General features: G+C 43.5%; 1 protein-coding gene across 1 annotated transcript in view; it reads left to right on the top strand.

The window, feature by feature from the left end:
• The first annotated feature begins 5,418 nt into the window (after positions 1-5,418).
• The window catches only part of SLC7A11 (solute carrier family 7 member 11), a 57,645-nt gene continuing 37,644 nt past the window's right edge, over positions 5,419-25,419 (top strand). The window contains exons 1-5 of the mRNA XM_033061140.1: positions 5,419-6,081; positions 8,686-8,812; positions 12,736-12,851; positions 20,035-20,160; positions 22,185-22,284. Of these exons, the coding sequence (XP_032917031.1) occupies positions 5,805-6,081; positions 8,686-8,812; positions 12,736-12,851; positions 20,035-20,160; positions 22,185-22,284 (746 nt within the window). The 5' untranslated portion in view covers positions 5,419-5,804. The remainder of the gene's footprint in view (positions 6,082-8,685; positions 8,813-12,735; positions 12,852-20,034; positions 20,161-22,184; positions 22,285-25,419) is intronic.

Genomic DNA, 25,419 nt, shown 5'->3' with positions numbered 1-25,419 from the left:
TTCACTCCTTCTCATTTTTCCATTTGCTGCTAAATATGTTTGTATCCAGCATGAAGTAGAATGCAAAATAATTAATTTGTTAGACTCTGGCTACAAAATAACAGCCCCCCCAACATTCTCAGTAGTTCTATTTTTAATTACAGATTTGACCTGTAGTAGAGATAAAAAATAATTTTGACATTCTCATAGTTCTATATTTGCATTTAACCCTTAAAAATCTGTCTCAATCTGCTGAAATTTTTGTTACTTCATGATGATTTATTCTCAGGGACACCTTAGTTTTTAAATGCCTATAGATTTTTTCCCCCCAGTACTAGTTAAACTCCTTCTCAACACAACAATAGGAGCTGAAATGCCCAGTCAAAACTTCTCAATGCTAGATTATCTGCATGAAACAAACACTTTTAGGTACAGTAATTTCACGAATACAAGCCGCACCAATTTGACCAAAATTTTGGTGGAAACCCGGAAGTGCGGCTAATATTCCGGGGCGGCTAATCTATTAACAAAATTCTAAAAGCTGCCAACACGGAAGTGAGAGCCCGCGGCAGCCCCAAGCCAAGCTGGAGCCCGGCCGGCCTCGGCAGAGGTGGGAAAGCCTGGCAGAGGCGGGGCCAGCAGTGTCGGGGGCGGGCGGCAGAGCCTGAGCCAGCAGGGCGGGGGAGCCCGGGAGAACTGGGGCTAGCAGTGCAGGGGAGCATGGCAGAAGCAGGAAGGCCGGCGGGTGGGGCTGCCTGGCAGCGGGGGAAGCCCAGCATAATCGGAGCCAGCAGCGTGGGGGAGCCCGGCGGTGCGGGGGCCTGCAGTGCCGGCCAGGGCGAGGAAACGCGGCGGCGGTGCAGACGGGAGGGGGCGGCCGGCGAGCCTGGTGGCGGCGGCGGCAGCCCTGCCGGCGGGGCGAGCGAAAGCGGCGCTCGCGAAAGCGCCGCCGCGAGCCGCGAGCCGCGAACCGCGAGCCGCGAACCGCGAGCCGCGAGCCGCGAACCGCGAGCCGCGAGCCGCGAGCCGCGAGCCGCGAGCCGCGAGCCGCGAAAGCGCCGCCGCGAGCCGCGAGCCGCGAGCCGCGAGCCGCGAGCCGCGAACCGCGAGCCGCGAGCCGCGAGCCGCGAACCGCGAGCCGCGAAAGCGCCGCCGCGAGCCGCGAACCGCGAACCGCGAACCGCGAGCCGCGAACCGCGAGCCGCGAGCCGCGAACCGCGAGCCGCGAGCCGCGAGCCGCGAGCCGCGAGCCGCGAGCCGCGAGCCGCGAAAGCGCCGCCGCGAGCCGCGAGCCGCGAGCCGCGAGCCGCGAGCCGCGAACCGCGAGCCGCGAACCGCGAGCCGCGAACCGCGAGCCGCGAACCGCGAGCCGCGAAAGCGCCGCCGCGAGCCGCGAACCGCGAACCGCGAACCGCGAGCCGCGAGCCGCGAGCCGCGAGCCGCGAGCCGCGAGCCGCGAACCGCGAGCCGCGAGCCGCGAGCCGCGAGCCGCGAACCGCGAACCGCGAGCCGCGAAAGCGCCGCCGCGAGCCGCGAAAGCGCCGCGGGGCGGGCGCGGCGCTCGCGAGGCGCGGCGCGGGGCGAGCGAAAGCGGCAGCGGGGCGAGCGAAAGCGGCAGCGGGGCGAGCGAAAGCGGCAGCGGGGCAGACGGCGAGCCCGGCGGCGGCAGCCCTGCCAGCCGGGCGAGCGAACGCGGCAGCGGGGCGGTGCTGACGGGAGAGGGGGGCCAGCGAGCCCGGCGGCGGCGGCAGCACCACCCGGCCAGCCCCGCCGAGCCGTGGCGCTGAGCTGGGCCACCCGGCCCCGTCGGCAACCATGAGCGGGCCGAGCCTGCCTGGCCCCGCCCCGAGCCAGTAAAGCCCGCTATGCCGCGATCCTGTTACTAATTGGCCAATTTGTGAAAGCTGCGCACGGATTCTCGCTACGAACGAAAGTGCGGCTAATATTCGGGGTGCGGCTTATCTATTGACAAAGACAGCAACATTGTCGAGGCACCGGGGGTGCGGCTTATAATCCGTGCGGCTTGTATTCGTGAAACTACTGTATTTTGCCAACCTTTGACATTTGAAACCAGACTACTGCCTTTGTACAGGGCTGCTTTCTGAAGCTCACAAACAACTTGGCATTGTACACAGAAGACTCAGATCAGTTTTCTAAACAACATTTTTCATGCCATGCCACCCACATATGAGAGTTTGGGGCTTTCCTCGCCTCTTCAGTCTTGCTGTGCTTCCTCTTTTATTCCTGTGTCCCCAGCCAGTGTGGCAATGTGTGGCTGGAGGCTTGACTTGTGACTCTTTGGACTTGTTTGATGCAATAAGCTGATAGAAAAATGCCTGGAAACATTGTCAAGGTATGCTCTCTACATCTAGAAATTACGGAGTTTTCGTGGGCTTGAGAACTGGGAACTCAAGTTCAGGATTGAACTTTAGGACCTTCACTTTGCTGTATTACCATAAAGGTGAATGCTTTGTGTGTGTTCTCTAGCACTCCTCAGGGGAAATACCAAAACTGTAGATTCTTTGGAAAGATACAGCTGTGTCCAGATGTCGGCAGAAACTCTGTTAGTGTGACAAACCGTGTCAAGTGTGTTCAGCCTGAGTCACTGAGGTTATTCCCTGTGATGCTCAAGCCCTGAGAAGAGAGGAGCAGCTGGCAGGAAGGTTATTCACACCGTGAGAGGCCACTGATGGCATTCAGGCAACCAGCCTGGCTTGCTGAATCTTCTGGGTGATGCTTTAGCTCTTTGCAGGGTGCAGGATTTGTAGGCTCTTCTGGTAAGGATTTTTGTTTGGAACAGACAGTGGATAGATTGATCAGGGCTGGTGGTGAGATTCAAAAGGAAACTGTTTCACAGCGATGATCTCAGTTATGCTCTGAAATGTTTGTTCAGGAGAAAATGTCTATGAATTGGAAAAAGAAAACAACCAGAGACAAACAATAAAAGGGCTATGCACAATGCATTAGAGCCAGATGCCATTAGAGGCTGAAGGTTTATTTTCAGAACATATTTTTTTAGAAACATTGCTTCAAATAATTTCATCAGTCTAAAGAAAATTGCACCTTATACCTTTTTGTTCTGCTTTTAGAGTGAGTTTTTATGGAAGAATGGGGCTGTTCTGGGTGTTGGACAGGTTAAACCCCGTGCTTTCAGAAAAGCTCTTTGAAAAGACACTGAGCATTGTCTGTTGTGTTCGTGTAGTCGTCCTTGCTCTGTGATGAATAAATGAAGTAAAAGTGGCTGGTGAGGTACAAATAATCAGAAGAGATTTTGTGAGTATACTGTAAGTGGGGTCAGCAGTTGTGACCCTCTTTCAGCTTCATCATCTCCTCAGGACCAGGCTCAGTTGATGGATAATTCTCAAGAAATTCCCAGAATACAACAAATAATCCCCCAACACCAAATAAGTATTCCTTACCCTGAGTGGAACTAATAATTGGAAGTAATGTTGGAACTGAAAGGAGAAAAGCTCCTATTTTTCTTGTTTTTAGTGGATAGCATTGAGCAGCAAACACAATCATACTCCCTGGGAAGGCTACAAATAATGAGACTACTAGCAAGCTGCCAGGAGTTAGGAAAAGGAGTTTTCTGCATCCAGCCTTCCTCTGGTCCTACCTTATAAATTTCCCTGGGAATTTCACAAAGTCCATACCACTGAAGGAGCAAGCACCCTTTTCCCTGCGTGGGAGAGCTCTAATTGCCATGGCCAAAGGGGAAACATGTGTTCTTCTGGCTAGCAATCAAATGATATTTGAAAGCCATTATACTGCCCAGCATTTGTACTGGATGGTTGCTGCAGACAACTTGCTGGGAGCTGCCCCAGGGTCGTCTGCTTATTGAGCATTTGGTTCAATCTTGGAACCAGCTTCCTGTGTAAATAAAGGGTAAACATTAATTAAGAGTGCTTACTTCAAAGTATCAGACGTTTGAAGATGTCATGTGTTTCTTCATTAAAAAGCCTTTGAAAATTAAAAACAGGTCACCAGCCCAACTCAGCTCTCTGGTTAATGCTTTCTGCTGGTTTGATTTGATCCGGTTGCCCAATCTTATTGGGGAGCAGCCTGTGGAACGTGCATCGAGAGAAAACGACTTGGCACGACATTCCACCTACACCTGGCTTTCCTTGTGACTAGTGTCGTGGAGATTGGCTTGGTTTGGAGTGTGGGGTGACAGGGAAGGTCCTGTCTGCAATCAGATGTGCAGCCACAGCGGGCTGCTGTGCAGGGAAGTGAGGGATCAGCTGCTGAGCCCATCAGAAGTAGGATATGCTCAGAAAACTGACGAACACTACCTGACTGCTATGCAGTCAAAAGATACAATCACTCTGCTTTTTACCTGTCTGCATTTAAACCAGATAAGCTTTTTTTTACGCCTTCTTTTATCTCAGTGCCAACTATTACAGGTGAGTTAAAACCGAAACTGGAAAAACACTGAAGTTTTACAGCTGCAGCATGTTGGCAGTCCAGGATTTCTTCTTTCTCACACAAATTTGAAAGCACTGTTGTGCTCTGAAGGATAAAATGGTTTAACTGCTCTTATTTTTACTCCCAAACCTAGGTACTAATTAAGCAATACCTGTAAGAGCAATAAGCTCTCACTACACCGATCCAATCTGAAGCTATCAGGAGCTGCAGTGATTATACCACGAAGAATTTTCTCCCTTTAGCATATAGCATAAAGGCTATCCCTTGCTTGAAGGCTACCGATTTTTGCCCTGTTTTGGGAGAATGCTCCTCTTGTTAACGCTTTATTGCTCCTTTTGCATTTGAATGGGCAGGTGGAGCGAGCTTCTGCGATAACACAGCCGTGTCCCTGCCATTCCTGCCGGAGATCCCGTGCTCTGGGTGTTGCCCGGTGACACACGGAGGTGGCTGTAAACCTTTGCACCGTGCTTTAACAAAGGAGGGCTGCATCCCGGGAGACTGCCGCACCTCCGGCAATTCCTGCTCCCCGGGAATGCCGCGGGTGTTGCTAAGGAACTCGGGGTCACCAGCACTTTATAGATCCTCCACCGTGTGTCCTGGTCCCTGCAGAGATTTCCAAATTATTAACACGGACGTGGGGGAGAGAGGCTGGGCTGAGACGCTCCAAGTTCAGCCCCCGCAAAACTCAACTTTTGTCGGGAGTTTTTGGAGAACGGAATTGGATTAGACCCAGGGATGACGTATCCCGTTTGATTTCTTTTCCCCTTGTGCTTTGTGTTTAGGCAGGCTCTTGTTTCTGGCTCTGGGCTGCTTTGAAAAAATAAAAAAAAATAAAAATTGGGAGCGTGTCTCGGGGTGTCTCGGGTGCTGTGCTTGCATGGATTGGCGAGGTTCAGCTGGAGCTGCTTGCGAGCGCTTTGTTCTTCTCACCACCCCCAGGACAGTTGCACAACATGTTTAAAAGGGGGAAAAAAAAAAAGGGAAAAGAAAACCAACAACCAAAAAGAAAGGAGGAAAAAAAAAAAGTGCTGAGTAATGCCAGCGGTTTCTGAAATGGCTGATGCAAACCTGGAGAATTTGCATCATCATTCAGCCAGAGTAACTTGGTATGACAAGAGCTTAAATACAAGTCCATGCGGAAGCTGAGCTGGTTTCCAATGATAGGGCAGCACCACGGTGTGAAAGCGCAGGTGTTCCTGAGCTGGGCTTGGATCTCAGGAAGGGCTCACACACTCTTGGAGAGTTTGCTACCTGTGTGTAGGAGCAGCTGGAGAGATAAGAGAACACAGACAAAGTAGTTGGCTACACAGAGAGGGGGGGGAAAAAAAAAACCCTCCTTCAGTTTCTGCTGAAAACTTTTCTGCCTGTGCTTGCCAGCACTGTGCTGGTGGCACTGTAGCATGTTCAGGAAAGCTGCTGTGCCCACGGTCTCTAATGGAAGCTACTTGCAGGGACAAGCTAATGGCAAGTTGTCCTCTATGGACAGCAGACAGCCAACCCGGGAGGGAAAAGTTGTGCTGAAGAAGAAAGTGACGCTTTTGAGGGGCATATCCATCATAATTGGCACTATCATTGGAGCTGGCATCTTCATCTCTCCCAAAGGCATCCTGAAGAACACAGGCAGCGTGGGCATGTCCTTGACTGTCTGGACAGTGTGTGGTATCCTCTCGCTTTTTGGTAAGTCCCTGAAAAGTTTCTAATTGGTCTAGAGGGGCAGCCGGTGAATTATTGTGATTATTTCTCTGATTTTACCATTGGATAGGAAGTCAGAGTGCAGAGCTTGAGCACCAATGGGACTACAGAAGGTCTCTGCTGCAGGGTGCAAACACTTGCCCCTCACTCCCAGCACCAGCCAGTGAAAGCTGGAAGCATAATTTTAAATTTTTTAAAAAATGGGTCTCTAAAGGAACAGGAAAACCAAATGTGTTTTTTTTTTTTCCCTATAGAACGTGCTGTATGTGTGTTTTTGTCCTGTCTGTAAGATGTATTTTTGGTTTGCTTGTAAAGCCCCTGGCGACTGGATGAGCACGCTGCTTGAACACCACTGAAATGTTTAGACAGCTCTACCTAGTTCCCTGGAGGCTAGAGCAAGGTCTGAGAGGAATAATTCCCACTGTATGTAAGCTGTATTGGTATGAAGGGGAGCAAAACAATAATAATAATAATAATAATAATAATAATAACCCCTCTTCCCAGCTCTCTTCCTTCCTCCCTCATGATGTTACTTCGAAAGGCTGGGCTACAAAACACGGTGTGATGGAAGCAAATTTGCCCTGGGAGGTTTATTGCTGGCCTGCTTATTGTGGGAGTTTTTGCTAATTCTTTGTATTCCTGAAGAGTGTTGAATTCTGAAGAAGTCCAGTTAAGTGGTTCTGTACACAAAACCCTCATTCAGAGTGGAAAACCCCACCCTGGCCTCCGTGGGACAGAGGGTTCATTGACCTATTTAATGAGTTAATCTCAAAGAACTAACATGAATATTGGCTTTATTTAAAAGGGAAACTACTTGTTTACTGGCAGGAGGTGAAGAGGACAAAGAGGGAGTAAGTGTCTACTTAACAGGCAGAACATGCAAATGCCACCTTGTAAATTGGCTCTGAGCTTAAAAGAAATATTCTTCACAGGCTAAACCCACTCAGATCAAACAGCCCCAGTAAGTTAGGACCCATTTGGGTCAAATGGTAAATGTATGGGTACAGTGTGCAGCTTAATCTCTTGTACAATTGTGGAAGTTCTGCCTGCAACAAAATTCCTCTACCAAGAAAAACCTCAGATGCTATTTGTAACCCTGTCAAAAGACCTTGGTCTTTTGAGCTACTTAACCCAGAATTTGCTTAAGCACTGCATTTATGGCTGCAACTTTAGTAGCAGTAATCTTCTGGCTGGCTGTGAATAAAACTCTCCCAAAAAAACCCCCAAAACCAACACCCCAAATAAAAAAATCACCCAAAAAACCTGAACAAAACAAAAAAAACCCTCTCTCTTTTATCAGACAGTTATTTTAGGTCATTTTCCAGGCCTCTAGATATGAAGAACTGTGTAATTTGGCACAGCAGAAGGTAGTATCTTGTTCTCAGAATGGACTTGTTACAGTTTGTTTTTTTGGTTGTTCTTGCTTTTTGTCTTTTTTAATATTTTTGTTTTTAGTTCCCTGCATGACTCAGTTATAGTTAAATCACACGTAGAGATCATGTAGGGTCTTGCTGAGGCTGTGTTTATAATATCTATTAAAACACAATTTCATTTAATCCTGAACCTCAGCAGAAGAGGCTGGCTAAAGAAAATGCAAAAACAGGTTTTTTTTAATGTGGTTATAAAAGTTCCTTTAAACACATCCTCAGATCAGCTAAAGAATAGCGGGTGAAAGGTGCCACTTCAATTTTTGCAACGCCCCAAACAAAACAAACGAACAAGGCTGGAGAATTTGTCATCGTGTGGTGCAGCCTTAATGGGCTTGCACGCTGTGATGTGGTTTTGACAACTGTAGTTCTTATCTGAAAGTGTTGTGACGTAAAGGGAAGAGTGAAATGAGTTTGTGTGTGCTGCTGATCTTAACTCTGTACTATTATAGGTATTACAACTCTGTCTTATTCCTGTTTATTATTACTGTTTATTCCTGGCTCCTCAGAGCCCTCCAAGAGGGCTGCCTGTGTTTATTGGCTGTGGGGCACCTGTGGAGCTGTGCTGATGGTTCCTGACCTTTCACTGTCTTTGTAGTACACAAAAACACCTCACCAGTCTTGAAAAGCCATGACTAAGCCATCCCCCGAGTTTAGTCTGTAAGATGTTAGGAGTGCTGTTGAGGAAAATACTTATTCTGCGGATCCTGCTTCCAAATTTTGGCCGTTTGGTTGCTTTTGTCCATGGCTGAGGAGAGGTAATGGAGTTTTCAGACCTTCAGAGTTTGAGCTAGGCATCTCTGAGGCTGAGAGGAGTGGATCAGCCTTTGATAACAAGCAAATCTGTCATTTAGTGGTGCAGGCTGGCTGCCTGGGAATAGGGTGGCAGGTGTGACACTCCGTTTTGTTGTCCCTTTTCACAAGATGCAGAGTAGTAACAACACTTATTGCAAATAGCTTGTCCAGTGCCTTTAAATATAACTGGATAAATGGTTTGGTTTACTGCCTAACTGAATGAATTAAAACCCACAAAATTCATTGGAAAAAATTTAAATATATGAAAAGTAGTTGTGATACCATAGCAGCTCTGTTGTTTAGGCTATAAATGTTTTGACAGCTGTTTCTGGATATCTCTCATGTTGGCACTGTTGAATTCCCACAGGTGCCCTCTGCTATGCTGAACTGGGAACATGCATTAAGAAATCTGGTGGTCACTACACCTATATCCTGGAGGCCTTTGGGCCATTACCTGCATTTGTGAGGGTCTGGGTTGAGCTCCTCATCATTCGGTAAGTTATCACGACTCTCTTTCCTGATGGCAACGCACTTGTCAGTCATAATGAAAAATCTCTGATATTTGTTGGGCAAAAAAAATATAAATCAGATATATTTTGGTCAGTTAACTGTGTTCTTTTGCTATGGTTGCTTCAGAGAGTCTAAAAATGCTGTTCTGCTCATCAGCTCTGAAATGTTCAAGGAGACATGCGTGCATATACAGGGGAAATGAGAGAACTCCCTGCCACAAAAATTCAATTACTTGCCTTAATTTTGCTAAGCTTCCTGTGTCCATTGATGTCACTAATAATGTCCAGTGAAAGAGAGAAGTCCCCTTTACCTTTTCTCAGTCCTGTACTGCCTTCTGGAGCAATTGCTGTTATCTATGGATGCAGGAATAACTTGAGATAAAACTTTTGTCCAGTAGTTTTCAGAGTTAGGGCCACCGTGTATGCTTTAAATGTCAGATTGGGCCCTGATTCTTTGTTTTGTGGGGTGTTGGAGAACTTGACTCTTACTCTGAAAAACTGAGCAAATAAAGACACATTGTCTTCACATACCTAAAATGTCCAATATGTTGCCTTGGTGCGTATGCCTGTGACTCATGCAGCCTTTGACGTTGTGCAGAAGAATTACAATGTGAAGATGTTGAACCATATAAAATAAACTTTCATAATGTAAATGGATTGATGTGTGAAATGCACCTATGGCCTTTCTTTTTATTTTATTTTGTTGAGTTTGGAGATCTTGATACATGTAGAGCAAGGCGACTCATACAAAATGACTTTGGGAATGCTGCATGCCTGCCCCAGGCTGGTTAGCACTTCCTTCCCCTCTCTTCTGTAATCAGTAGATTAGTCACAAATGAGGCACAAGCCTCTTTTCAAATCACAACTATGTTTACATAACACTGACAAGTCCTAGCACAGATTGTTGAGTTTAAAAGTGCTGACGGTGCTGAGTCATTATGAATCTCAAAATCCTTTATTTTGTTTCCAGAGGAAATAATTTTGTACGTCAGATGGTCCCACACAACCTCCCCACCAAAATGTAACCTTTGAATTAACTGCACAATTTCCATCAAATGTGATGAAAGGGCAGATGTCTCAACTGTATGAACCTTTTGCCAAGAAGGAAAATCAGGCAGTGGAATGAGACCTGTGTTTTCAGCTATATCATTTCACATCAGAGTATCAACAAAAGGAAACAGTATTAGAAATCCCCCTCTTAATCTGCACCTGGTTTGGCAGAGGGAACTTATTAACCTAGGCACAAACACCCACAGGAAGTCAGGCGTCATAAATTCCTTTCCTCACAAAATAATTATTTTTTTATGTATGACAGTGTCCCAGGCGTGTTGTGAAAATGCTGTTAGTCATCGTGATCTGCCCCACACCCAGAAAATAATCATGCTGTGTGGGAGAGAACATCAGTGGATTCTTTAATCACTCAATCTGAGAGACAGTGAGGAAGACATACATGCTGTAACTTGCAATGATCAGAGCAGCAGTGCTGAAACTCTGTGTAGAGTTTTGTATCTGACTCCTGCATCAGGAAACGAATTGACTGCTACTATCAAAGAACTTGAGACCTCATATGTGTTTATTTTTTCTTTTCAGCAGATGAAGTTGCTCACACATGTCTCAGCTAGGCTGGTTTTGCTTCTGAAAAAAATTTTCAGGATTATCACACGCATAGGCTGGTGAAGGAGTCACAACCAAAATAGACATTTCGTGCTCTCATATATCTCTGTAAAGCCACTGCTTGACAGTGGGACACACTTAACTACTCTGCCCACAAACCAATTAGTTCTGCCTTACACTGCGCTGCTTCTCACCCAGTGCAACTGTGAACCTTTATTTCTTCCAAAGCCAAGTTGTGTGTATTTTATATACATGTTTACATACCTTAAAAAAAACCTCAACAACTACTTTCCAAACAAGTGAAGACAGCATTGCCTGTGGATTTCACTGTGGTGGTTGGATGAGAATGCTGCCAGGTGTCTGACTCACCTGTGGTACCTGCTGGGACCCTGTCCTGGTCGTCATCCAGTGTCTTCCTGTATCCTTGTCCTTAGTGAAAGCTGCTCATGCACTTTCTGCCTGCCCCAAACACACAGGAAAAATATAAATCAATAAGGTTGGAAAAGACCTCCAAGATCACTGAGTCCAGCCATTAACTCAGCACTGCTGAGTCCACTACTAAACTATGTCCCTAAGCACCCCATCTCTGTATTTTTTTTCATACTTCTCCATTGTTTGAACTTCTGCCTCCACTGATTGAATGCACTATCAGCAACATCTCCCCTGAGGCATGGGAGTGTCAGAGGCAGAGCTATTTATTGGAGGTGCCATTCAGGAGCTATGTTTTTGGAAACATAGTGGTGTAGGTAGCAGTGACAGCTTCTTTAGAAAGCCTTTTCCTTAAAATGGGAGGGCAAAATCCAAGTTCTGGGGAAAGGAGCTGGGACTGAGGAAAACAGTCTGGGACAGCTCCAAAGATCTGATCTTTCATCTGATCTAGGGCATTCCAAAGCTACTTATGGCATGCAGTACTTAAAACCTGGAAGCCTGGTGATCTTCTGATGTGAATTAGAAATATTGCACTGAAATACAGTTAGTAAATGTCTGTGAAAATCCAGAAAAAATTTGCAAAGCCATTTGCTGGCCAGTAAGAGGAACATCCCCCTGTGTGGGAGATGCACATGCAGCAGCACTTGCTCATCCATGCAGAAACTTACTGGGAAAGATTATTGTGTTCTGTGCTGCTCTGCAGCTTGGTCCAACACAGTGTGTGACTTCTGGGTTGAGTCATAACACGAAGAAAGTGGGTTTTGTTTCCAGGGTCCAACTCCCTTGTGGAAAATTCTTTTATTGTTTGATGGAGAACAACGACGTCTCTGCAGAATTTTTGCCATGTTCCACAGAATTTTTATCAAAATTCTGTGAAGTGAGGTGTTGCAGATTTTTTCACAAGAGTTTGCATGGGTTCTTATTCAACTCAGAAATCCTTTGAGAATCATGTGCCCTTTTGTCCCATAGCGTGTTTATGTGATAAACCATGGATGCCACCAGCTGTCCTAAGAATGGTGAAAGTATCGACCCAAATGGAACATGAACAGTCACTGGATAATTTGCTACTAATGTGTGTCAGTTCTAAGGCTTGTCAAACAGTTAGCTTCTCTCAAAGAGGAAGGCTGTAGAATATTATGAACATTTCAAATTTGTAAATGCAACAACTTTGTGTGGGGTGTTGGAGAGCTTAACTCTTACTGTGAAAAACACTAAATTACCAGATAAAGAAATATTATGTCTTTCTTCATATTCCTTTGTTTTATGGTATTCTATGGTATTCTACAGGGATTTTTGTTTTCAGTTGCAGTGCTAGGAAATTGTTAGTCAATAAAAGGAGAAAATTCTCTTCGCATTTTAGAAAATCCCATTTAGACTGTTTCAGAATTTAACAAAAGACCTGGGTAGATTTTGGATACTTATTTTATTAAACCAGAATTCTCAGCTTGAATGAAATTCATTTGCATGTGTGTCTGAGGTACATCTGACCACTAAAATTCACTGATTTTTGTGCAGGGTGTTGCTCATGTGATCTGATTTTGGCTATGCTCACTTCAAGTGAATGAATGAAGATTTCTGTTGATACTTTTCCTTTTTGATTATGATTACTTTGCAGCATGGAAATTGTGAGGGCCACCCTGGTAAGAAGTGTGGTTGTCAAAATCAGAATCACTGAGCAGTGCTGCATTCAGAAACTCTGCTGCATGTCAGCAAAGCTACAAAGCTACAAAAATCAAGGTTCACAGTTCTGATAGCGAAGTTACAGCACGACCCAAGAAGAATAATAACTATATAACTATAATGACTATAATAACTATGTATTTTTGCAGATAAATTTTGTGACTTTGGTTTTTTTCTCACTCTAGCCCTGCTGCCACAGCAGTGATATCACTGGCATTTGGACGCTACATCTTGGAGCCTTTCTTTATGCAATGTGAAATCCCAGAACTTGCCATTAAACTTATTACAGCTGTCGGCATCAGTAAGTATCCAATTTTAGGTTTCAGGGAAGGGTAAAGATTATATAAGTTGAAAAAAGAAAAATAGCACACTGAGCAGGTAGTTGTTTGATGTCAACCATTAGTTGCTGTGTATCCAGTGTGTGACATTTTGCCTGGGTGTGAACAAACACAGGAGCACAAGGAACACCAGACTTTATCAATGGCAGGGAAAAATCAATTGTCAAGGCTGATTCTGTTGCCACTTGAATTAATGGCCAAATTTTCATTGTTTTTGTAGAAGCAATTTCAGTCCCTAAGAGACGGCGAGGCAGTGCCAGAGATGTGGAAGAGTTATTACCTTCTTTAAGTGCTCTGCTCTATCTTGGTTTTAGGAGGCAAAGCCAAGCATGATGTCATGAAGAAATGTAGTTCTCTTGAGTGTGGACATGCAACATGAGGTCATCTTCCCCAGTCCCACTCTTTCCATCCTGGCAATAATCCTTGTTGAGGCACTTGTGGTTCAGAAAGCAGGAACTGAATTTTGGGAGAAGAGCACACAGCTTGGTGCATGGTTACTGCTGGCTTGTTGAATTACACTTGCTGACTTTGTAGTTAGTGTAAGAGGGATCATTCAGGGTTATAGAAATCCAATATTTGCGGTGGAAAGAGGGACAGTACCTTGAGAGCAGAGGCTTTATAGTATGCCTGGTCTGGTGTGGAGGATGCATGAAATGGGAAGGCACAAAAGGTGACTGGAATGGGACTCTGGAGCTTGTAGCATTTGAGGTTCATCTCCAGGTCTGCCTGGTCAATGGTGAGCATGCTCCTTGTGGACACACTCTGGAATTCAGCTGTGCTGGGAGGGAGTGCAGAGCAGACCTGAGTAATTAGTAACAGATTGTTCCTTTCAATTTGCTCAGTGCACATATCAGAAACAAAAAGACTGGAAAAAGGAATTAAGACATGCAAAATGATCAAAGGCCCACAGGAGACCCCTTCAGTTTTGCACAATAATAGGTTCAGATGACTTTTTCTTTCTTTGGGGCAAGGAGTTCAATTGACATTGAAATTTCCAGTCTCCAGGTTACTGTGACTTTTTGTGGGAGCTCTCTTGGTAAGATTTCCTTTCTGCTGGGAGCGTTAAAAAATCAGTATGTGACTGCATTCCTTTCTAACTTAATTATGCACAAACTATAGGTTTCATAGGAATAATTGAATTAGGGGTTTGAATTTTGAGGTCAATGACTTTTTACAGCTACATCTGTCTAAAACATTTCAGTGCAGGGTAAGAGTGAAACAGATGTTCAGAAACGTTAAGGTCACTGAGACAGAAGGAATGTTAAGTGAGGACTCCATCAAAGCGTTTTCTTAATTGCATGTGATTCAAGCACAATAGGTGAACAGTTTGAAATATGTTTTTATTGCTTTTAATTTAGGTGAAAATCTGTGTGATAAGCCAGGGCTTGGCAAAATAATGGAACAAATAAGCAGCGTTGCAGGGGAGGTGGAGTTAGGCTGAAACAATCACAGCCTAAAGGGAGAGGGGAGGTCACAGCCTGTACAGCTCCTGTACAGAGTGGGTCTGTACAGCACAGGATGAGCTGGCATTTCGCTGAAAGAAGGAATTCTAGTAGAAAACTCGTTGTGGTGAATGAGATGATGATGAGAAAACAGTGCTATGTCACTGAGGCTTCATTCTTTGCAGCATGCTCTACAGTGGAGTTTCGTTTGTTGTAGTTCTTAGAACTTCTGCTGCACTAAGCTCAGGGATCCCAGAGTGTGTGACTGCTATCCTTGTATGGTAACAATCAACTGCTGTGGTGGTAATTGCTATGAATGTTTGGTATGGGGCATGTAGGCAGAGTGATAGGTAAGATTAAGTTGGTGAGCTGAACAGACACTTTGGAGCCCTGGAGATCTTGTAATCCAATATAATGGTGCAAAAAGCAGCATTTGTTTCCATTTCAAATTGAAGTTAATCAGCAATGACATGCCTTTTTTCTTACCCATGCCTGGTCCCTTTTCCTTCCTTGCCTGATGAGAGAGCCCTGGTTTTATATGTCTTTATTGCCTGGGGAAAGGCAGGGGGATGCACCACTGAACTCTGTCCTTGGCTGAGACTTTGATCTGCTGTTTTACCTTGTCATTTCTCATTGTAATAGAAAGGAGAGGGAGAAATTTTGAAAAATCTTCAAGTCATCCCCTGATCCCAAACACAATCAGTGTTATCTAAACAATTTCTTACAGACGTTTGTCTAAGCTGGTCTTAAAATCTGCAGTGTGGGAGTTTTTTAAACCCTCTCTAGTATTGTAGCCCAGTTTTTTCTATCCTTGTCACAATACAAGGATACTTCTTTCCTCTTTTTTTTTTTTTCTCCCCACCTGAATCTCTATTGGTGCATCCTAAACCTATTATTAAAAGGTTGAATGAAATGGATGCAAGCAGGATTGGGGAGTGGATATGCTATTGCTTCTCTACCAGCTGCCAAAAAACATTTCTCATAGAGGGGTTACAGCCATTCTGTTCCCACCATTCCCCCTCTGTTCCTCTTCAGTGAAAAAGGAATGATAGTGCAGAGGGGATATAGGTCAGATGAGAGTTAAAATGCAACTACTGGACACAGTAATATTTTAAAAAATCCCTTGTTCTTGCTTATTATTTATAGGAAAAACATATGCTGGGCACAAAATTCCCCTTATAATCACCTGTTCAGCAATCTGTAAAAACAAATTTTCTGTTCTACAACATACTACTTTCATTTTTATTTGCCTTTATTATGGTTTTTCTCTTTTTAACACAACCAACCAACCAAAATGTCCAAACATCTCAATATCTCTGCAGAGAGAAAAAGAGATGCTTGTGTGGAGTCTCTTTTCAGATGCCACAGCTTTCTGAACCTCTGAAGCAAAACCTTCCTGTTCCTTTCAAACTTAGAAATCCCTTAAATCCACTTGGCGTTTCTTAAGCAAATCTCAATTTGTCAGTCTGCCATAAATTTTTCTCAACTTGGTTAATTTAACTGTAAGTGAAAGAAGAGCAGACATCTCAAAGATTTTTATTGCACTATGCATTTCATAGACTTATAGACTCATAGAATGGTTTAGGTTGGAAAGGATGTTAAAGATCACCCTGTCATGGGCAGGGACATCTTCCACTAGATCAGGTTGCTCAAATCCCCATCCAACCTGGCCCTGAACACCTCCAGAGACAGGACATCTAATTACCACAATGTTATGAAAATAAATGGCCAGGTAGAGGAGAGAGAAGCTGGATGTGCTCCAGCACAGGGAAGGACAGGTGGAGAAAATGCAAGCAGGAGACAAAATAGCTCCAGGGCACAAAGCAAAGGGATGTTGTCAACCTTTGTTCTGATGCTGAAGCTAGTCTTTTTAGGAAAATGAGTTTAAAACTCATTTTTCTCTTGTGAAAGTTGATAGGCTCCTCCATATTTATTGTTTCTTGACATGAAGAAAAATCCTATCGCCATGCCTATCATTGCAAAAAAGGCCCTATATTCATACATTGCTTTTTTTGTGTCTATTAATTCTTTTCCTAATGGTAAACTTAAATACAATGGTAACAGGAAGGGATAAATTGTGCTGTGCAAAGATATCAAACTCTTCTATCAACATGTAGCCTGAATAGGAGCTGAACCTGTTCCAAACTTTTCACATGGCCTCTGTATCAGAAAGTAGATAATTGCACTAATTGTATGTGTATTTTACACTGCAATAATAGATAATTTCTTTTTTTTTTTTTTTTTTGTTCCTGGAAGTCTGCCAAAAAAACCACAAATACCCAAACTTTGGCTGTTAGAGGTAAAGTTATGCTTGAAAACTGAGGTTAGCTGCACAAGTCTGTCAGTTCTTGACAAATGCTCCAGCCCCAAGTTTTATTGGTGTCTGTGTGAGTTTATAATTAGATGCCTTTTCCCCCTCATCATGGCAGATGTTGCAGTTGCCACTCTCTGTTGCTGACAGTCTTCAGACAAGCAGTTTACATTAAAAAATCTCTTGGCTTGCAGGGATATGCTCTGATATGCTCTGATAGGTGCTTCTGTGCTTCCTGTGACTTTTGATTGGCTCATTAGGGTCTGCAAATTGAGGGTATTTTTGGGCGTTTTTTGAATGCCTTGGCCCTAAAAGTCTGGCAAGTTATGGGAGAGCAGTTTTCTTGGTCTCCTGCTGAGGCAATGGTACACATATTGTGAAAATTAGGCCAGGATGTAATGCTAGCTGCTGCTTCTCCCATTAGATTTTGTTATCCATCTATAGCTGTGAATGTGGGAAGGAAAGAGATTGTGAAAAATATGGTGTTTCCATTGTGTTTGATTGTTCATGATCCCTGTTTTGTTCTCCCTCCACGCTCCTCTTGGTCAGGATTCATCCTGTTTTTAGCAGTGTATTTAGTTCAGGTAAAGGCTCACAGTTTGGTTCTGTGCTCCCTGTACAATCAGTGGAGAAAGAACTTCCTGAAGGTAAACTGTCTCATCTGGGATAGGCACCTCACAGAGGCATTGTCATTGATCCTCTGGAGCCAACTGTCTCCTCATTGAGGATGCAGCCACACTAAATGCCTGACTTTTAGTTAGAAAAGTTAGACCTGAGCCCTCCCTTCACTGCCCTTTTTCTGAGAAACTGCTGCTCCTTCTGCTGTTTGCTGGGTCCCTTAGCAAAGTGTCTGCAATCAGTCTCTCCAAATATCTCCAACAGGCCCTGTTCTGAAGAGAGGTGTTGACTAATGGCCATAGTCCCAGAATATAACGTCCTTCCTGAGCCCTGGCACAGCTGTCATCATCTCCTCTTGCTTTTTAGCACCTTTCTTCATGATTCCACTTCCCCAGTGCCTTTCAGTTGCTAACACAGCCAGTACTATGGTGCTGGTACATGATTCTAGTGTAATTTCCACATTTCTAGACAAGAGTCATGCCCATAGAAGCATTAAGTATTTTATGATAAAATACCACTACTATAATTAGTAGTATATAATAAGCAATAATGTATTTATATTATGTAATATTATACTACATTATAAAGACTGTAAACTCTTATAGTCTAATAAGTACAACAAAATAAAATTTAAAATATATATATATAACTGGTCTCAAATTTTCTAAGCACTTGTAAGCACTTAAGTCTCAACCCTGCAACCTGAATTACTACTGGTGCAGTCCTCCAACTCTGCACTTACTCTCATGAAGAACCATCAAAGGACATTTGTATTAAGGGTTTTTCACAAGGGCAAGCAGTGATGTGTCTCTTGGTTTCAGCCAGGTTAATTTCTTCTCAGTAGCTACTACAGAGCTGTATTTTGGATTTGGAATGAGAATGGTGTTGGTAACACACTGATGGTTTTTTTGCTAAGTCGAGTTTATCCACAGTCAGGGACGTTTTTTGCCTGCCTCCATGAGGAGGTTCCCAAAAGAAACTGGGAGGGAGCATAGCTGGAACAGGAGATCCCAACTGACCAAAGGGATATTCCACACCACAGAACATCACACCCAGTATGCAAACTGGGAGGATTTAAATGGAAGGGCATCTGATCTGGGTTTGGGAATGGAGGGTCTGGCTCTGTTCTGTGGGTGGTGAGCAATTGTATTGTGCAGCACTTGCTCTGTTATTGTTATTATTATTATTATTATTGTTATTATTTACCATTATTACTGTATTTTACTTTGTTTTCAATTATTAAACTGTTCTTATCTCAACCCACAAGTTCTACTTTGATTCTCCTCCTCGTTCCAGTGAGGGGAGTTGAGCCAGCAGCTGCCAGGTTTAATTTCCATTAAACCATGACAATGGGATGAGGGGAAATGGCTTCATACTGAAGTTTTAGGTTAGATATGTGGAAGAAATTTGTCTGATGTGGGTGGTAAGGCACTGGCACAGGCTGTTCAGAGAAGCTGTGGCTGACCCATTCCTGAAGGGTTTGAGGCCATGCCATCCAGTTACATTCTCATGTGTGCACCAGGAAGGTGAAACCAATGCAATAGAAAACCTGGAGGAGCTCTCTGCACTCATGTTACCTACTCTGACCTGTGAGAGGTGACAGACTGATTGCTGCAGTCAACTTGAACTCTGAGTGAGCTGGGTATCAAATTGCAGATTCTCTTACACAAAAAAACCCCTCCTTGACATTTTCTTGGGCTCTGGTCCATGCTTGGGCTTCACTTCCTACAGAAGAATAGTATGATATCCTGATTTTTCTATGAAAATTAAAATAAGCTAGTGCTTGACTATGGTACTAGATTTGTTTATGACTTAAACGCTTTTGGTCAAATGAGTATTTTAAATGTATTTTGCTTAAATAACAGTTGTTAAACTTGCTGGTGATCAAGCCCCAGGAAAAGAAGGGGAGACTCAAACAGCACTAATATCCATCAGCAACCTAAAGGGATCTTTCAAAATTTAAATGAGTCAAGATATGTCAGTGTTATATTGGAGCAATAGAATAAAGAATCAGTGCCCTGGGATTTTCTGTTCCTTATAATATAGGTAAATAAGGACATTAAAAAAAACCCAAAAAAAAGTATTTGAGTCTCAAGTGAAACTTCGCAGAGGTCCAAGTGATTTCTTTGTGACTTCAGAACACTTCAGCTCTGAATTATCGTGAATTACAGAACTGAGTAAGGATTTTGATCTTTACTGGTGAAAAAATTTTGTTAGGCGATCTTGTAAAACATATATATACTGACTTATAAATTAATCGTTTGAGAGTGGGACTGTCTTTATCCCAAATAAAAATTCTAGAAAAATACTTTTTCCCTCATCCTGGAATTTTTATTTTATTAGAAAAAATATATAAAAAATATGTTGGGATGCAGATTACTTAGAATCAGTAAAATGGCTCCTATTTTCCAATCTTTAAGGAAATTTTTTTGGATTTAATATAAATTAATTTCTTCCATCAGAAGCAGGGTGCTGCCAGCCAGTTGCCTACCAGCAGCTACCAGTTGTGGGTCAATGAAGCTGTAATTTGGTGTGAAGGATGGCAGGACAGGGGGATGTCAGTGCAGTGGGTGAGGCACAGGGGCTCAGCTCCAGCCTTTGGAGTGGTACCTTGAAGGGGGATGAGAGAAGTGGGAGGACAAGAGCTGGAGAAGGTTATCAAGTGTCTGCATTGCTTCATTTAATGCATCTGGATCTGTTGTTTGTGTGACCTCTGTGGTGACAGAGAATTTTGTGACAATTATTTCTTCCTGACTTTTCCTTTTCCCCTCCCAGCACTGGTGATGGTCCTGAACAGCACAAGTGTCAGCTGGAGCGCCCGCATTCAGATGTTCCTTACCTTTTGCAAGCTTGTAGCAATTCTGATAATTATAGTCCCTGGAGTTATCCAGCTAATTAAAGGTATGAAATTAAAAGTAAATGCTTTTAAAGAGCTTTTATCTTTACCCTCTGCAGTCTTTCCCCACTTGCCTCCACCACATGATGCTTACAGCAGCAAAATCTCTTAATTAGTCTGTGCTTGCTTAACTGAGGCTCTGTACTGTCATGCCATTGATAAGTGGAGCTACACTGGGATGAACTGGCATTTCCTTCAGCATGCCAATGACACTATCCCAACCACACTTGCTTTTCAGAGGAGCAAATGGACTGCTCTTCCTTGTAATCTGAGCTTTGTGGAAGGGGTGGGATGGGGTTTAAAGCCAGATGTGCAAACACCTCCCCACAGCACACAGCTAGACCAGGCAGGATGTCTGCTCTGTGCCAGTCCCTAGTCTTGGAACATGTGCTAGAGGGGGCTCACAGTTCACAGAACCACAAAACAACATGGTAGTTTGGGTGGAAGGGACCTTAAAGACCATCTAGTTCAAGCCCTCTGCCATGGGCAGAGATATCTTCCACAGACCATGTTTCTCAAAGGCCACCCAAAGCCTTGAGCACTTCCAGAGCATCCTGGACAGCTCCTCTGGACAATCTGTTCCAGTGCCTCATCATTGGCACAGGGAAGAGTTTTTCCTAACATGAAATCCAAACATGCCCTCTGTCAGTTTATAGCTGTTCCCCCCTGTCCTGTCACTACATCCCTGGCAAAGGCACTCTTCTCATGGACAGATGCTCAGCTGCCTGCAGAGCCTGTCCCATTCCAGCCCCCTGAGCAGCAGGTGTGAGGTGGTGACAATGCCAGGTCACCCTCCCTCCAGCAGCCAGTCAGCAGAGTAGGGAGCACTCCTCAGTGCATTGGGGGCAGGTTTTGTCTAACAAGAACTGTCACAGATTTTGGCTGTGTCCCAGGGGATGCTTTTTCTGATGCTCACAAACCCACCCAAGTGATGAGCATCGTGTTAGTCTGTGCAGTGAGCTCAGTTTCTCAGGGACAGGTGGCTCTCTGTGGTTAATATAAACTCTTAGAAATAAAAACTTTCCTGTGTAGCACTCTGCTGATTCACTATTTTTGTTTTCTTGTTTTTCACTTGCTTTCTGGCGCTTGCAATGCTGTTCCCTGTTGCACATGGCAATGAAATGTGTAAAATTCCTCTCTGTTCTCCTAGACCTTTGGAGCGGGTCAAACCCAGGTTTTTCTGGGGGTTCTTGCCCTGAAGCAGCTCAGCTGGTGTTCCTGATTCTCCACTGGCACCTTCCTCTGGGCACAGTTTCTCCCTTAACCAAAAAGCCTCTGCTTCAATGGGAATTTTGACTGAGAGCTTAGTAAAAACAGGGTAAAGGGTACAGGATTTGACTCATTGCTAATTTAACTCTGAATTAATTGAGTTCCTTCCTGGCTTGTATCTGTGGAGGATCATTTTTTCTCAGAAAATTTGGGATATGGTGAGGACATCTTACAAACCATAAAGCACTTTGTAAATTAATAAGAGCATAAAAAAATTCTTGCATATTTGCATTTATAGATATGCAGATAATTCTTACTCGATGTAATATTAATACAGTATTGATTTCCATGGTAGGGAGTTACTAAACTCATTTTTCAATGATAGAAATGTTTAAGATTTTGGATTTATCTTATAAATGTTGCTTCTGAATGAAACACCAGCAAAGTTCCTTCTAATTAAAATGTTGAACAAGTGAAATTTTCCACCTCAGAAACTACTGAGCTCATTCTGCTCTTTCATGTTGATGTAAGTCACTGCTGGAAATGACAGAGCAGTAAGTGTCATCAAGCTCAGAATGCTTTGAAGCAAACTAATAGGTCAAATTATTCTATTGCATGAATACAGAAGCCACAAAGCCTTTTACAATTCCTGGCAGATTATGGTTGCAAGGATTGGGTCAGAATTTAAGGTCAAAGGCAAAACTTGATATTAGTGAACTGTTGGGTGATTAAATGTTCTGTGATGTGCTATATTTATTTTTTTAAAAGTAGTTATGACCAAAGAGCTTATTTTTGAACTTTTTTTCTTTTGATTTTACAGGACAAACACAGCACTTTAAAAATGCCTTTGCAGGGAATGATGCCAGTATTATGGGATTGCCACTTGCTTTCTATTCAGGAATGTATGCCTATTCAGGCTGGTAAGTGGATGAAGCTTACACATATTTTTCCTGAAAACAAACACTAATATGCTCTAACAAAGACATTTATTCATATGGAGCAAGGAGTAGCACATTCTGCATCTTTTCCCAAGCTAGATCATACAGCTAGGGTAGTTCTCACCACTGTTCCATATGCTCAGTGGTCGTTGTGCAAGCAGCTCTGCAAAGGAAAGATTTTTCTTTTTCAGTGTACAATATATAAACACGCACTGACCACCAAAATAATCGCTCCACAAGAAAGGAATATTCTTCATTTTTTCATTAAATATTTTAATAAAATGATAAAAGGACTAATGAAGCTTTAATTTTTTAAAAAGAATTTTAAAGTAATTATATAAAAACCAAATCTATGATTCTGTTACAAAGTTGTGTGGCCCTTAGCCTTGCTTTGTAAAAGCAGTATTTGACAAGTAAGAATCAATGAGATTCATATGGACCACAAAACAGAATAAAAATCAAGATTTTTACACTTCTTACTCTGAGAGATTTGGACCATACTTAAAAGAAGTGCAAATGACTTCCACAAAAATCGAGTGTGAGCAAAGGCATGAGACTCTACCTTCAGGTATCCCGCTTAGAACTTTCAAATTCTTTCTCTCTTCCCCCTCCAAAGTACACAGCAGCTGTTTTGAAAGGTGCTGCTGCTTCTTGAATCTGCCTTTACAATTTATTCATGCTGGTGAGGGCTCCCATTGAGCAGTGCCAAAGGGCTCCTGCAGCAGCAGCCTGGGGGAAGGAAGCAGAGCACAGTGCACGGGGTGGGCTTATTTTGAGATAGCTTTGTCTGCAGCTCTTCCCCCGGCTCCCCATAGCCTCACAGGCAGCCAAGGTCTTTACCTTGCTTCAAAGGAGAGGGCTGCAAGATAAGGGGTTTATTTATTTAATTTGGAGGGACAATGGGCTGAGCATTGGTGCTCTCTGCCCATCTGTAACTCCCTGGTTGCAGGAGCTTTATAAATCTGCACGCTGAAGTGTGAACAGAACTTTGTGTATTAAATGGCAGCAGGGGGAGAAACCCAACAGAGTCCAAAGCCTTTATCTGGGAAAGATGTGTAAGAAAAGAGCCTGGCATTCTGAAGCCTCAAAGAAATGGAATTGATTATGTGGACAATCTCTGCTTTCTTTCCCCTCTCTCCTATAACTGTCTCTGCCTAGCATATCCATACATGTGATGATTTCTCACTTCATAAATATCAACTGAAGTTTTTGTATGAAAGCAGTTTTAAAAGCTCTTTAATATTATTCACAGTTTATTTCCTGCAAAATGTTTCATCAAAATTTCTGTTACTCTGTTGCTTCTTTCTCATTTGTCACATAACGATCTGAAGATTTACAATAAAAATTACTTTTTTTTTTTTTTTTTTTTTTCCCTTTACACCTTCTGGCTTTTATTTCGAGGTCCTTATTTGCCACTTATAAAAGAAATTAGCAGGAAAAAGACCTAATTTGGTTCTTCCCAGCTGTCTGTTTTCCTTTGTCATCAGCTAAAATTCATCACCTCAGAGCAGGGAGGAGCAGACCATGAAGTGGAGTGGCAATATCCTTGCACTCTCAGTTTCATGGGGCTAAATCAATACAATTTGCTGAATATGAAGGAGTGTTGCAAGTGTGGGTGATGTGTCCTGGGATGCAGGCAGGATTTTATGCCTAGCTCACAGGACTGTTAACTTTAAACTGTTAAATGTAATGATACAGCTTAGAAGCAGAAAAGCAAAGCAGTTTCTCTTTTTCTGTGTGTGGGTTCATCCTGCCAAGAGCAAGTGGAGACTATTGAATATGGAAAATGCTGGCTGAAAAAGGACAAGTGGAGAAAAGAATGCAAGGAAACATGTATTTGCATCAATAAGAGGACTGATGCTGGGCTGTCATACAATGGTTTGGGCTGAAGGGGACCTTGAAGATCATTTTGTCCAACTGCCCTGTCAAGGGTAGAGACACTTCCCACTATCCCAGGTTGCTCCAAGCCCCATCCAACCTGGCCCTGAACACTTCCAGGGATGGGGCATCCACAGCTTTCTTGGGCAGCCAGTTCCAGTGCTCCCCCACCCTCACTGTTAAGACTTTCCTCTGTATATCTAACCTAAATTATCTTCTGTGCTCTATGCACTACAAAGTTTAAAACCAAGTACTGATGTTTTTGCATAAGGCGACAAAGAATTTAATGGTCAGTCACAAAATCACTATTTTTAAAAAGCCATGGGCCACTTGCTCTGCTAACCCAGTTCTGCTGCAAGACTTGTGATGGGGCAAAGCTCCAAAACTTTCTGCCAAATCATTTCCCAGTGTTCTATTCCCTGCAGGACTGTGGCTCAGGTGCCATTTGTCTTCCTGCACAAGAGCAGGAGGCCAGCACAGGCTCTGCATTGACTGCTCTCTTTAATTAGACAAGACCTGACTCTGGGCTTGTCTCTGAGCCAGGCACAATTGTGATCCAGCCAGGCACAGCCCTAGTGCTAATAAATGTAGAACAGAGGGTTCAGTGACCTTGAGGCTTGTTGTTGCTTTGTATGCAGGGCTGTGCCTGGTGAGCAGCTCCTCTGAATTCCCTTACAGAGCTGTCTCTGGAATGCTGCTGGAATAACATCAGAGTGCAACCTGTGCTGGAGGTTGTGCAAGAGCATGCAGGGCTAGCAGCTTGTGTTTGAGATCCTGTACAACAAACCAGGGTGAAAGTTCTTGCATTAGGAGGGGTTTTTCTAAGGCTTCACTTATTTGTACTGGTAAGAAGCCCTTGCTGAGTGCTCTGATGAGACTTTTTGCCAATATAACCTGAAACTGTAAAAGACAGCAAGCACAAATGGAATATAAAGCTTGAAGGGTGAATGTGTGTGTCTAGGTATAGAATTAGGGTAAACCATTAACTGCACAGTATGTCAGGGGAAGAAATTACCTTAATTACACACTGACTTTACATAGTTATTGTCTTTTTCTTTCTTGCTTTGCTGTCTTTTCTGAGAATTCCCTTCCTGAGTGTGGGGATAAGGGAAGGTTAAATATCACTCACTCCTTAATCCAAACATGGGCCTGCAAAGCCTAGTCTAATTAACAGCAGTGCTTAACTGAAAGCATCTTGATTCTTAGTGAAAGAAATACAGAATAAATATATAAGAATCA

The sequence above is a fragment of the Catharus ustulatus genome, chromosome 5 (genome assembly GCF_009819885.2).
Source record: "Catharus ustulatus isolate bCatUst1 chromosome 5, bCatUst1.pri.v2, whole genome shotgun sequence".
Lineage (NCBI taxonomy): Eukaryota > Metazoa > Chordata > Aves > Passeriformes > Turdidae > Catharus > Catharus ustulatus.
Note: the sequence above shows the minus strand (reverse complement) of the source record. Positions and strands in the feature narration are given on the sequence as shown.